This window comes from Saccoglossus kowalevskii, chromosome 7 (genome assembly GCF_978046115.1).
Source record: "Saccoglossus kowalevskii chromosome 7, keSacKowa6.1, whole genome shotgun sequence".
Taxonomy (NCBI): domain Eukaryota; kingdom Metazoa; phylum Hemichordata; class Enteropneusta; family Harrimaniidae; genus Saccoglossus; species Saccoglossus kowalevskii.
The window spans coordinates 24,790,669-24,804,610 of NC_140647.1; the positions used below are offsets into that span (position 1 = coordinate 24,790,669).

A 13,942-nucleotide genomic window follows, 5' to 3' on the forward strand; every position below is an offset into this window, starting at 1 on the left:
AAAGTATTCACCAAATTGCCTATAATTTTCTTGATTTTGGAATCAACATTTACAGCTGTACTATAAAACCCAAATACAGTATTATACTATGACTGTTGATAGTTCTTTTATTGAAAAACCCTAGAGAACTTATTGTCTCTATTTATAATGAAAAGTGCAATTCTAATTTGTTGGTTGTATAACAAATATTTTGATAAAATTAACTACTTATACGTGCAACATTGCTAAATTAAATACACTCATTTTTTACCTGTTCGTATTGTATACCATGCTGTATAACAAGTAAAAGCAATTTCAAATGTGATTTTGATTCTAATGTGCATCTTCAGTTAAGATTCATATTGGCAGAAAAAATTGTTTGGATAAATTTAGTTTGTCATGTTATTGAGGTAGTAATCAGTTCAAATACCCATATATGTCGGTCTTTTTGATCCCCACTAAGTGATGTTTCTATGCGAAGTAGAAATTGACAGATCTAGTTCAGCCAGTGAAGATCACTGATTAAAAAGAGGCTGTGATCAATTGGGCAATGTTAGCACTGATGAAAATGGCCTGACCTCTCAATTAAGGTTTTGAATTATGCTATGCATGTATACACTTAACAGAACTAAGCTGATGCTTAGCATAACATGCTTCACCTATGGTATTAGTTTTGGGTAACCTTTCTAAAAAAAAACATTTATGGTGAAAAATAATTCTGGTTTATTGATACTGTACGTTAGTTCCATAAAAACAAGATAATTGGTTTATGCTATCAGCCAGAGTTTCAATTTAATTTTTCTATGATTTATCAGCGTTGTCCTAGTATGCTTCTCTGAGCATACATCGGTTTTAGCATCTTTGGCACAGTTGTGTTGTAGTACAATTTATCATCTTTTTTCCTATTTTAGTTACTGTGAAATAGAAATAGAAGCCTTACCCATTCTGTTTGAAAAATTGACAACCTAAAATTCACCATTTCTCATGTGTAGATGCTCTAATAGAAGCCACATCTCTTCTGTTACATTGCACCATTTTTATAGAAGTCGCAGCTTCTACCGGGGTAATACAGATTTCACAGTAATCAATGTAATCATAAAAAAAAAGCACTTTACATGATTTTTCCTTGTTTTGTATTTATCCCTAAATGCCAATTTAAACTTATTTTTGGCTTTGATCACAACTTTGTAGGCAATAGAAATTGTTCATCTGGTCCAAATTATATGCATTAAAAATGTGCAAAATATTTCAATGATTTTTAGATGGAAAATGCGTTTTTGGTTAAAGGGTTAAAGTGCCTGGCATTCGCAAACCATGTCATTGCCTGCATTTCAAATTTACCTTGTACATGTAAAAAACTCATGCCTTGCTCCTTGCCAAGTCTGAGTATAAATAATAAACACTGAATCTAGTGACTGTTGTCTTTACAAGCAATCATAATTGTTGGCATGTACAAACCTCTGACAGCTCATTTGATAATAATAAACACCATTACCCAGGATAGCATTAAGATCTCACTTTAATCTAGTTTTCATCAATATTGTGTCAACATACACGTGACAAAATTTAATTTCAGAGTAATTTTTTTCAAACTTGATATTTAAGAACTGAACGGGTTGTTTTTTTAAAAGATTTTATTCACACAAAATTGTTCACACAAAATTTGCCTGCTAACATTTTATTATTGAGTCTAACGACAGCTTTTAAACAGACTATTACTGTATATACAATGTATAATTCATATTGCTAACAAGCACAGTGAGAATGTCAGGAAAATAGTAATGCCTTTTTTTTCCCCATATGCAGACTTATTCTTTGATGCTTAATTGGTGATATCCAGGAGCGGCAAAAATTAAATCATTTTTTTTTGCAAGATGTGTTCTATGCAGTTTTTTTTGTAGCATATACTTTAATAATAATGATAATAATACAGTATTTGTTGTATGAGAAAGTGCGTGTCCAATATAAGCAAACGTAAAACTAAAAATTCCATTTGTATCCCAGGTCATTCATATATATACTGTAGAATACTTTATTTCAGCTGGAATTAATTTTCACTGAAAACACTTTGGGTGTTTTGTATAGAAATCATTTTCACTGATTTTTGACGAGTTAAATGTAAAATATTGAAAAAAAGATGTATTCACTGGATTTAATTTTCACTGAATCATTACTTCAGCGAAAATAGTAAAAATTAATTCTGAGTGAAAATAAACAGTAACACTTATTTTGACTATAGAATTACTGTACATCTGTAATTCACGTTACTAATAGAGAAAATATGGCACGTTTTTCTACACTCCACACTTTTACCGAGCATAACAGCGATATCAGATTTGTTGACCTATTTTTATGACCTATATGGTTACTTAGCAAATTATGACCATAATTGTACAGTGCTAGTCCTCCCATGAATTGCTGGATGACAAAGAATGATTTGACGTGTATTCCCAAAAGTAATCCATCAAAGCTCTTATTGAAAATTGTGCCAGAAAGTGCAACTGGGATAAATAATATATTGGCACATGTATGATTTGATGTTGCCAATGAACTACAATAAAGCAATAACTTAAAATTAGTACAGCAAACAGTTGAAAAGCATTTCTGTCATTCTGAAACTAGATCAGAGATGTGTAGGTACATATTTTATTCAATTTACGGTAGATACATATATTTAACATGATGGGATCTTGATCTCAGAATGGTGGCCAACAATATCTTCTGTTCTTTAATTGAAGTGTGCATTGCTAACAGCGGAGCTGTCTCAGCCAAGAGGCTGCTTGTTTTCCTAGGAATGGGCTGTCTTGTGTTTAGCTCTTAAGAAATCACTTTGAAAAAGTACCAGCTAGAATAGTTTTCCTTTTCAATGACCATTGTTTACATGAAATTCTGGATGCTCGCGACTTGGAAAGCTAGAAAGTCATTCACCACATATTTAACATATTCCTAATGTCAGAATCTAATCAATTTATTTATTCTTTGATTTTAATTGCAGACTGAATGGGATGAACTAAATGATGACAAGAAAGCAAAGAGTTTGCACAAAAGATCTGCATCCTGGGGAAGCGCTGACCAAAGAATTATAAAAGAGGTATGTATTTAAGAATCTTTTGTTACCTCTATTGGCCTGTACTGTATTTGCTTTATTAGTAGCGCATGCACTTATATGAATAATTCAGGATATAATAATCGCTGTTATTGATTTCTATGCGTTAGATGCGCTTCTAATAGAGCAAATACGGTATAGCAATTAAAGCACTGTATGCATTGGTACAACATGTACATTAGTAATGAGAAAAAGATGAGCTTTAACTCGGTTATTATGCTCTTGGAAAGTAAGAAAGATGGAGGAATATTGGTCATGCTGTCGGCTCAAGAATAAAAACCTTTCAGCATCAATGCTTGTTATATTGATAGCTACAGTGATGTATTATTGCGTTGTTGCATAATTGAAATCTACAATCCGATATCCGGAGATGTACAGCAAGTGAATTCTGGTAAATGGTGTTCTCGCTAGATGCTACAGGCAGCTTTCAGTATTCACTTAAAATTGGATATGGTTTGGCATTCTGTTATGTGTGGGTTGAGAAACATCATTTGCCTGAGCCCACCTGGCATGGAGTGTTTTCTCAGATTATTATTTTATGGAATACGACAGTGAAATGTAATGATTCTGTGCTTGCTATAGCTCGAGGTAAAGTTGAGAATAAGTAATGAAGGTCGTACATTGCATTTTGTAAAAGTGAACAGGAGTAGGTAGGCGATTTCCCTGTTTCAAATAAGATTCAAACATATACTACAGTGGGGTGTATGCAACAATAACTATCAATTCAATAGCTAGGAATATTAGTTAAGTATTTCATCTAGATTTCAGAGAAAACGGAAATTTCTCTATATTCACAGTGGGGGTTTCTAATGCAGCAAATGCCCGCTGCCCATACATAAGCAGACAGTATTGCAGAGATTGTTCATTGCTTTGAATTGAAAATTTTAACTAGTGTCATCTCAAGTGTTGTGATTTCTCAGAAGTCTCATTAAAAGAAAAGGAAATGCATCTTCTGATGTAAGCTTATCGGTAACATCATAATCTTCTTTATATCTTGCTGATCTATGAACAAATCTGAAAAATTAATAATTGAAATTGCCAACTTAAGAAAAAAACTGATTGGTAATTGTATCATGCTGCTTTATGTTAAATATTAAACTTAAATGTCATAGTAAAGTAATAAGCCATTTATGTGTTATTAGTCCCCGTTCGGACGAAGTCCGAAAACGGGGACTTATAATTCGGTCTCCCTCCGTGCGTCCATCCAGAGTCGTATCTCAGAATCCCTTGGACCAATTCCGTTCATTTTTTGCATGTGCCTAGTACTTTATGTGGGACATATGCACATGCAGAGGTTTAGCGATTCAATTCAAAATGGCCGACTGGCAGCCATCTTGTTTTTTGAAAATGTTGTATTTTGGACATGCTTTGTCAGTTTTCATTCAAATTTGGCACATACATGTACTTTATACATGTTAGGATACATGTCCATGACGATTTATTTCGCAATTGGATCAAAGATGGTCGACTGGTGAGCATCTTGTTTGTTTTTTTATGCGGTATCTTGGACGTGCTCTGTCAGTTTTCATTCAAATTTGGCACATACATGTACTTTATACATGTTAGGATGCATGTCCATGACAATTTGTTTCAAAATCAGGTCAAGGATGGCCGATTGACAGCCATCTGACTTTTTGGCCTTACTACTTTATTTCCACATTTTATGTACCATTTTCATCCGTATTTGGCACATACATTATACATATCAGTGTTTCATAATCAGATCAAAGATGGCCGAATATCAGCTGTTTTTATTTTTTGGCCATATTACTACTACACGGAACACGTGTTTTGATGTAAATAAACAATCTGTTGTATACACTACTTGGAACTCAAGTTTCAAGGACACGCTCGTGACAACCCCTCCGCTTTAATATGACGAGCTCAAAGAGAACTTTCAAAAATTTAACGGGGACTGTGTCATTTTCAGTGACTTGTGGTTTCACATGATCTGATTGCATCATCAAATCTACCATTTTTGTTCATCCTCTTTCATAAATAGCCTTTCATAATTGTTGAAATAGTCAACAAAATCAATTTAAACATGTTTTTTTTATTAATAAATTTAGTTAATTGTATGACAGAAACAATTACCAACACCTGGATATTTTTCATTATAATTGTGTTTATGATTGAATTTGTACTAGTATGCATGTAAAATTATACTCACAGTGGGGGAGCAGACAAGACTTTTATCGTAACAATTGTTTTTGCATCTCGTACATTCAAAGCTGCCAGAAATAAAGTAATAAATTAAAATAAAAAACAAACTCTAGTAGCTCACAATTGCACTCGCCTAAAGATATGGTTTAACCTTTATATACATTGATTTATAGATATCTCTGCTGTACGGACACAGGTACCACATTCACAACTGAATTTTTTCTGTTGTATATCCTTTGGACTACAAAGGCAAATCCTGTTGGATTAAAAGTTTGGTGCATAACCAGGATCATGCTCAGTTTCCTGTCAACAGTGATATCGAATTTCCCTAATTTGTTTTAATTTCAGAAACTAAAAAATAATATACGAAAACAAGGTAGTACTCGGAATACAGCCAATAACAATAGGCAGTCACCAGTGCATGGTAACCATGCAGCAGTTCAACAGCAGCAACAGCAGTCGGCATCCACTGGATCACAGGCCATGCCAATTCCATCTCCTAGCATTCCAAAAGTTCCAAGGGCAAGGGGAAGTGTAGAAGGGCTTAATCAAGAGATTGAAAAATTGGTACTAACTGCAGTCTCAGGGAATATTGAAGATTTTGATAGGGTATGTATTTTCAATAAATGCAGCCTTTGTCATCTGATGCTTTTCAATTGTGTAGGTGAAAATGCTGCATTTGTTACATGTTGTTAATTTATTACATGTTAACTCTGGTTGCTATTGTCGTATATTAGACTCAGGAACCTGCCCCTGATGGTCACAGGGCGCCGTTACCAGGAATGAACAGGACAAGCAGTACACGTAGTGTAGACACGCAAACTCCGGCTGGTACAGATGGTTTAGAAGATGACAATAATAGCGACAGTAGTAAATCAGGTAGTCGATGCCAGTCCATATCTCCTCAGTTCCCCATTAGTTTGGATGGATCACAACCTGGCAGCAGATCCAGCTCATCTGGCAATGACAAGAGTGAAAAACAAGGTCAGTTTTATACTTTCTCCTTAGCCTTAAAATTCTCACTTTTAAAAAATAAAATCAGATGATGGTGCAACCAATCAGCGAGCCAGCCAATCAGTTATTTTAAACCGTCATGGAAATTTTGGTACATTTATGTCTTTGGATTGGTTTGCCAAATTTCGTTGCTTTGGTTATCGAGTAACCAGAATGATGAATTATTAGCCATTCCAAGTTGAACCTTCCTCATCCAGTGTGATTGCTGAGTAATGACCAATCAAGGAGTTGTTGACTTGCACATTTGTTACACCATCATAAAAAAAACAACATAATGAAGTGAGGGTTTTCTAGGTTAACAGAGCGAGTATAGACTGGAAACCCTAAATTGTAGCGGGTAGTTGATAATATCCTACCACTTTCCTATAATTGACTGACTGACACACCTCTGTTTTTATTTTATTTTTCATTATCACCAGGCATTATTAAAATTCACTTGAAGAATCACCTTTTTGAACCTAATCTGGAAAGGACTGGTTGTCGCATTTCACACGTTTGTCTTGTCTCTTCTTGAAATGTTATAACCAGTCTTTTCGTGGATTATGTTTTTGCTGCCAGTTACAGTATTTTCTATGTTCTTTTCCTTCTTGTTGGTGGTTTCTTTTTGTTTTAAATGTTCTGTGTTCACTGTAAAGAGTTTTCTTATTTAACATCTTCACTTACTTTAAAGTTGATCTTTACAGATTCATCAAAGTGCTACATGTAGCAATTTCTGATACAATGTGAAAAGATTATGTGCACATTAAAATATTGTGGTAATGGATCCTTGTTACAGAGTTAATACATAAACCTCTGAGGATAATTTAAAACTATTAAATACCATTAGTTACATCATTAGTCAAACATTATTCAAAACTAGAACTACACCTTTTATAATTGGATGATGGAGCATGTTATTATGTGACAACTCCTTCAGGATCATTTTGAACCGATACATCACAAAAAAATAACTAAGCTCTTTACTTTTCATTCCAAAAACAGTTTTTGGCACACAAATTAGTCTTCAATTTTTTTTTTTATTAAAGGTTTTGTTGTAGTTACAACATAGCAATATTAACATTAATGGTAATTTTTGAACTTTCAACAGAAAATTACTTGTGGAGATGAAATTGTATTGATCAAACATAAAGCAATCCACTGTTCATTGCACGTTGCTCTCCAAAACATTGTCCATTATTTGGTTACCATGTTTTGTTATCAAATAAAGTGTCTGCTGTTGCTGTTAATTGCTTGTTGCTTTGATGTTTTCGATGTTCTGCATGATTCTTTTTATTTCTCGTAAATAATTTACTGCTTGACATAATGCATGTTGAATATTTATGTTGGCATTTATTGTGGTACCCGATTAAAGTAGTGTACTATTGTTGCTTGTTGCTGTTGCATGTTGTCCGTAGCTTTGTAAATGTATGTATACAATACCATCTAGAGGTATCAATGTTTTCTGAGTGTTATTTTCCTTCCCAATTTGGTGTTTCAGGTGATGCTTCACCAGAACTTCAACATATGCCAAAGTATGCATCATCGCCTAACCACAACAAGTCGTATAGGTTAACGAGGGAGCCTCCAGATGGTTGTGAGAAAGTCAAAATTGTAGACGAGTCGAAGTAAGTATACAATGGATAAGTGTTGTGAGGTGTAACAAGGACATTGTGTGTTTATTTGCACTGATGCATCATTTGTATTCACTTTCCTAAGTTGTCATTATTTTTATTTTCAGTCCATGTATTGGAGCAGCTGATAGTGTCTTTTGTCCAGATAAGAGAGTTACATTTATCCTACGACCCAGTTTGGGGTCTGCATTCTGTCCAATTTTACCCAACTACCCAGATCTGGCGGTGAAGTCACCTGCACAACAAACTACTAATTCAACTGGAATTGAAGGCCAGTAGAAGACAATCAACAGAAAAGTTAGTTTACTAACTAGCTAGCTTATAGAATACTATGCCAGTCAAATGATCCTAGGGGCATATAATATACACTCGTTTATCTTGTTGTTTAGAAATCATTACCCACATCCCTCTTGCCAATATATCTTGCACAATCCGGAAGTTAAAATCAACAACTTCTGTTTGTAGTTGCATTCTAACATCATTGAATGATCAAAAAATATTCGGTATATTTATTGGAACTATTAATTGTTGTGCATCAGTCCCAGTTTAAAATTTTTGAAATCAGATTTTTCGAAATAATTTTTTATTTGTTCGCTACTTTGATTGTGTTCATGGCAATATGCTTGTCACTGTCAGTAGCATAGGCAATGATAAATACTTATAAATTCTATTTGCAAGATTCAAGTGTACGAGATACACTCTAGGTTTTGCCATCTGAACTAGATAAAGAAAACAGATTTTATCAACTTTTTTGGCATAGTATTCATTCTGTGTGTAATATAATGTACATGTCTTTCATAAAAAATACTTTTCTATTTGTGAGATTGACGAGACGGACTGACACGCTGACACACACGCACACATGGATGGACAGACGCAGACAGAAGACTTTCCTAATTCTATGCTTTGTTACACTTCAGTTTTAGAGTTCCATACCCAGTGTATCATTTGTACAGATCCAATTTTTATTTTACTTTACTACTATACCAGAGGAAAAAGTCTAGAGTAGAGGAGAGATCTCTTGGAAAGTCCTTTATAATATTTTGTATTGAAGAATAGTTTTATTTTAAAAGCTGGAAAGTCAGCATAGCAAATTTCCAAATTAAAAAAAAAATAATAAGGAAGCGAGTTAAATTATATCTGAGTGATTTGAATGGTCAGCAACCTTTCTCAAAGACGATGAAATAATTTGAATTCCAGCAAGTGACATGGTAGAGTGTACCTTGTAAAACGAATGTGAAATGTGTATTCAAAGATACCATTTTGAATGGTACCAAACTACTTTTCAGATCAATTGATCCAAAGCACTTGTGATATTGACGGTGCTGTGACATTTTTTAGACATTCTGCAATTGACCAATGTTGGCCAGTTTACGAGTGTCTTATAAAAGTTACCTATATGATGTACTTATTGAATGATGCCAATGCAATCACATTTTGAATATTGAAAGAACCAGCTGATGACAAAGACAGTTTTTGCAATCAGACTTGACTCGGCTACTTTTGTTTTTGGTAGCTATATTGATAAAGATGAGCACTTTGCACATAGCAATAAGGAATCCAGATAATGTTAAAACAAAAACACATTGAATCCTGCTGAGCAGTTCCAGGTAGTTATTTACTAAATTAGTTTTGAGTACATAAAACTTACGGTATAGTTGATTTGTCTTAAACTATAACCACGTTATCCTAATGGTTTCACATTTACAGTTGTAGTTTGTTTCAAATGAAAAAATTATTTAAAAAAAAACAAAAAACACTGAAAAAACTGTTTTGTATAACCACATGGTATTTTGGAATATATATATATACGGTTTCATCCTTGCATGTCAAGTTTTTCAATGTGTTACGCCATAAGCCATGTTATAACATATGCGAAGGAAATGAAGCGTGTGCTGATGTTTTACGATTTCCATGTTGAATATTATGAAATGTTCCCCAGCCCCCTATATATAATATTACTCAAATTCTGATGTTAAAATATAGACATATTTATGAAATCGCATCACCATTGTTAGATATCATATTTACCAAAGTCTTTGTAATTTTACGTGCTCACTTATTTCGCCACTTTAGTTTTATTCAGATTTCAAAAGTTGCAATGTTACAGAAAACTGAAATTGTGTTCTGATTTGCTTGCATGAAACAAAACTATTTGTTGACTTTCATTCAGTACATAACGCCAGGTTTGGTTATTACACTTCAAATCTGTCATGTCTATTTTTGCTTTCAATCAAAATCTGCTTGATTGATCAATAAAGTTCAAAATAACTGCTCTTCTTTCAAGGTGTTGATATTTAATATACAATTATTTGATCTATTGTTTGAAATCTTTGACATCTTAGATATTTTTCTGGTTCTTCAATTTTTACATGGTTATTACAGTCTCCTCCTAGATCTGTTGATCTGATCTGAAGGGACAAAGACATTAGAGTTTGTCCTCTTATTGTAACAGGAAAACAAAGAAAATAACTTGTCTTTATTATTAGTAATAAAACTGTTATTATTTTCATTTCTATGTCTCTTCATTTATTGAAAATGCAGATGACCAAGTCTGAGAGCGGATATCTGAATTCCTGGTTCCCAAAGTGATGTTTGCACATTCATTGTTTGTGCACTTGTGCATATTGCGACAGATTTTGAACGTTCCAAACATGCAGAGTCGCAGTACATCGAACACCAATGTTTCCAATTCGCAACATAAAAATTCCCTTGAAATAAAGCTCCCATCTTTCAACTAACTCGTACCAGCCTCTGAAAAGTTGCAAACTATTCTGTCTTAGCAAGAATAACTAGCATGCAAATTATCTTTGGCTATAGCGTAATATTTTCATATTTTTTTGAGATTATTATGGAAGTTGAAAAAACATGTCATAATTACTCTGGGAAATGCGCGTGTACCATTTCTATTTCAGTAAATTTTTCAACTAGCTGTCTTAAATAGTTCTTCTAGCTGTCCTTGTTTGTACACACCCAAACTCTGTTATCTTTTAAAAAAAAAACGTTTCAAATATGCCTTTGACTTTTTATATTGTTGTCCAACTCTCGCCTGTTGCTACGTGGGTTACGTATGCGCAAATAGAATTACATCATGTCTGACGATAATAAAGGAATTGGGAGCTCTATATTTTTTCATAACCTGTGCATAATCTACCAAGGCGGTGCATTTAACTCAGGGATAATACGAAATCTGATTCGGACATTCCATAGGACCTTCACTTCGGACATACTGTGGGGGGAAAATGTACGTTGATAAGACCTTTATTTGGGAGCTATGATTTAAACATAATGAAAGCATATGACCAGTTGTATTTTTTTGAGTAAAGGTACTGATTGGTGTACAATAGATTGGCTCGCTGTGTGAAAAAGGAGGCCTGTGATTGGAGTATTTTCAAGCTACTAAATACAAAAATGTAGTTGCATTTTATCGCAACCTGCTTGTGATATCTACTAGGTGCCGCAAAGAGATGGGGGGGGGGGGCATTGTGTCGATGGATCGGAAGCACCTGTAAAACCTGCAGCCAAATTGTGCTTAGTATATGGGAATGGACGTCAAACAAAATGGCCAATTTTACAATGATGAAGTTAATTGAACTGAATCTTCCAATGTAATAGTTGGATGAACGATGCATTTTTTTAGCTTCAGAGTGTGCCAAATATTAACTAATGATAGTATTGTACTGATATTTTTTTTTAGACTTCTGCAATCTCAAAACACGAACTACCCCGGTAGGTTATAATACTGTAAAAGCTGACCTTTAATTTCACTATTTTGATTTGAGCATATTCAGTTTTAATTTCATGAATTTGTCAATAAAACCACTTGTTTTATTATTTTACATGTTCATATAGATTTAATTTTACTTATCAGCGAAATTAAAACCAGTGAATAATGCATATACAGACATTAATGAAGTAAAAACACTTAGCAACCCCCCCCCCCCAGTTATAATCGTCAACCCCTTAAAATGACATTCAAAATCAAAATTTTTAATTCCTTGGCTCCCCAGCAACTTCAATAATGCGTCATTTCCAACCCAAGATACTGTTAAATGGTGCTGACAATGTACCTCTCAAAGGTCTTGCAGACAGTTGATATCCAGATTTGAGGCAAAAGTTTCCACTGGTTCTAGTTTATAGCAATGATATAAGCCTGATGTAATAGTTTCTGAAGGTTGTAGAAAATTGGGACGTGTTTGTATGCATGTATGTATGTATGCATGTATGTATGCATGTATGTATGTATGTATGTATATATAGATTAAAGGTTTGTTTGTTGCAGAGGTCATAGAAATCGTAATAAGGTGTTGCACATCATTCATATTGCACAAGACTGGATGCCCCCCCTCCCATTTTATTCATATTTCAAGCAGCGATAAATTAAATTCGTAATTGCAGTCGCTAAATCTTAATTGGTGACTAACTTGTAGACTGTCTTTATATAAATTTTTAAAACTAAGGAGTTGGGATTGTTTGACCATATTGAAAATTGTGGTCTGCTCAATTGTCGTTCAAACTAGGTTTGTTGTGTGCCATGTTCTATAACATCTATTAGTATCACTTCAATGTTATCTAGCTAAACTAATTATTGATGTGAATTGTTCATCTTTTAGCTATTTATTAAACTTGCCCTGACATGTACATGACAAATTTAAAGCCTAGTAAGCAATCTGAATTTGCATAGCCATTAAGATTGACTACATGTACTATATTTGTAAACTTATTAACTCCTGACAGAAAGCTAGATATTTTATTAGTAAATGTTGATCTGACAAACTATAATTCTACTCTGCTTGGAAAAACTGCCCAGAGTATCATTTATAATTCGTGCATTTTTACATGCAAAACGTTGTAGCCTCCAGGCTGCTTAATCCCACTACTAGTATACAGTTCCAATGCATAATTGATTTCATAAAATGACTTTGAGATTAAATATACATTTATTTTTCAGGATGTTGAAAGGCCAGGGAATTTGTGCTGTAGGTGGTTCTCAATTTACATGCTTTTTGAATGGTTGATTGTGGAGTAAATTGGGTATAGAAGTCTGTTACTGGCACAACTAACTCATTCTCTCGTTTTTGTTTTTTTTTATAAATATTTAAAAATTATAAAGACTGTTGCAGCCAGCCAATCATTTACTCGTGTACGCAATGACAGGTCATGTGGGCAATAATGAGAATGTTCCAATGTCATTCCATTGCCAATAGAAACCTCGTCTCAGTTTGAACTGAAATTTAAACAAAAACGACAACAGGTTTATAGTCATAATACAGAAAATGCATATCTGATGTGTGCATTTTAATTAGTCTGTAAATGGCAAAAATGAAATTTTAATTTATGCCTTAGGTAAATGTGTAGCTGTTTGTCGTTCACCTTGAAATCTGCAGTTTAGTCTGTGTAAATGCACATGCACCTTTAAAATGCAATTGTAGTTTTCTGTAATTTTTGGACCAAATGGAAATGATTGCCCCATTGATCACAATTTTTGATAAAAGATGACAAATAAAGTAGACTTGGCTTTCAAAGGATGAATGAATGAATGAATGAAATGTTGATTGTGGTATGTTGCCGCTCTCGTGCGTACGAGCAATATAACTTGCTTCCTGCATAGAAAGTCTGTTTACATAAATAAAACAATTTCAGTAAATTATTAGAACTGGTACATGTAGTATGCTGTAACACAATGGGACTAACCGTGCATGCATTATATACCGTAGGAACGGTTGATTGTAATTGGTAATTTTTGAAATTTCCTTTGCTTGCACGAGTAATGCGCAAATCTTTGCGCTGTTGACTTTTGACACCACTAACCTTAACCATGGACGTACGAGAGACGTACTCTGGTACGTCCATGCCTTAACCAGACATGGTCGACCCGAGTTTGCGTCAGAGTGAATCCGTCGGCGAGGGCGCAATAACTATCGCCGACCTTGTCTGCTCTATGAAATGTGGTAGGATGCGAGTACAGACGCTAACACTAATGGGATCAGTCGTTCATCAAAAATGCAAAGAATGTTTTTTAATATTTAATAACTTTCCCATAAATCTCTATGGTTTGTCAAAGTCCCCA

The 13,942-nt window shown here is 34.0% G+C and overlaps 1 protein-coding gene across 2 annotated transcripts in view; it reads left to right on the forward strand.

Annotated features, from left to right (window-relative positions):
* The window catches only part of LOC100373230 (protein FAM117B-like), a 45,087-nt gene extending 34,703 nt beyond the window's left edge, over positions 1 to 10,384 (forward strand). Inside the window, exons 3-7 of one of the 2 annotated variants that reach the window (XM_002738413.4) lie at positions 2,975 to 3,070; positions 5,597 to 5,857; positions 5,986 to 6,232; positions 7,740 to 7,866; positions 7,980 to 10,384. In XM_002738413.4, coding sequence (XP_002738459.1) covers positions 2,975 to 3,070; positions 5,597 to 5,857; positions 5,986 to 6,232; positions 7,740 to 7,866; positions 7,980 to 8,151 — 903 coding nt within the window. In that variant the 3' untranslated portion in view covers positions 8,152 to 10,384. The remainder of the gene's footprint in view (positions 1 to 2,974; positions 3,071 to 5,596; positions 5,858 to 5,985; positions 6,233 to 7,739; positions 7,867 to 7,979) is intronic. The other variant, XM_085501348.1, reaches the window with a different exon arrangement.
* Positions 10,385 to 13,942: the final 3,558 nt, after the last annotated feature.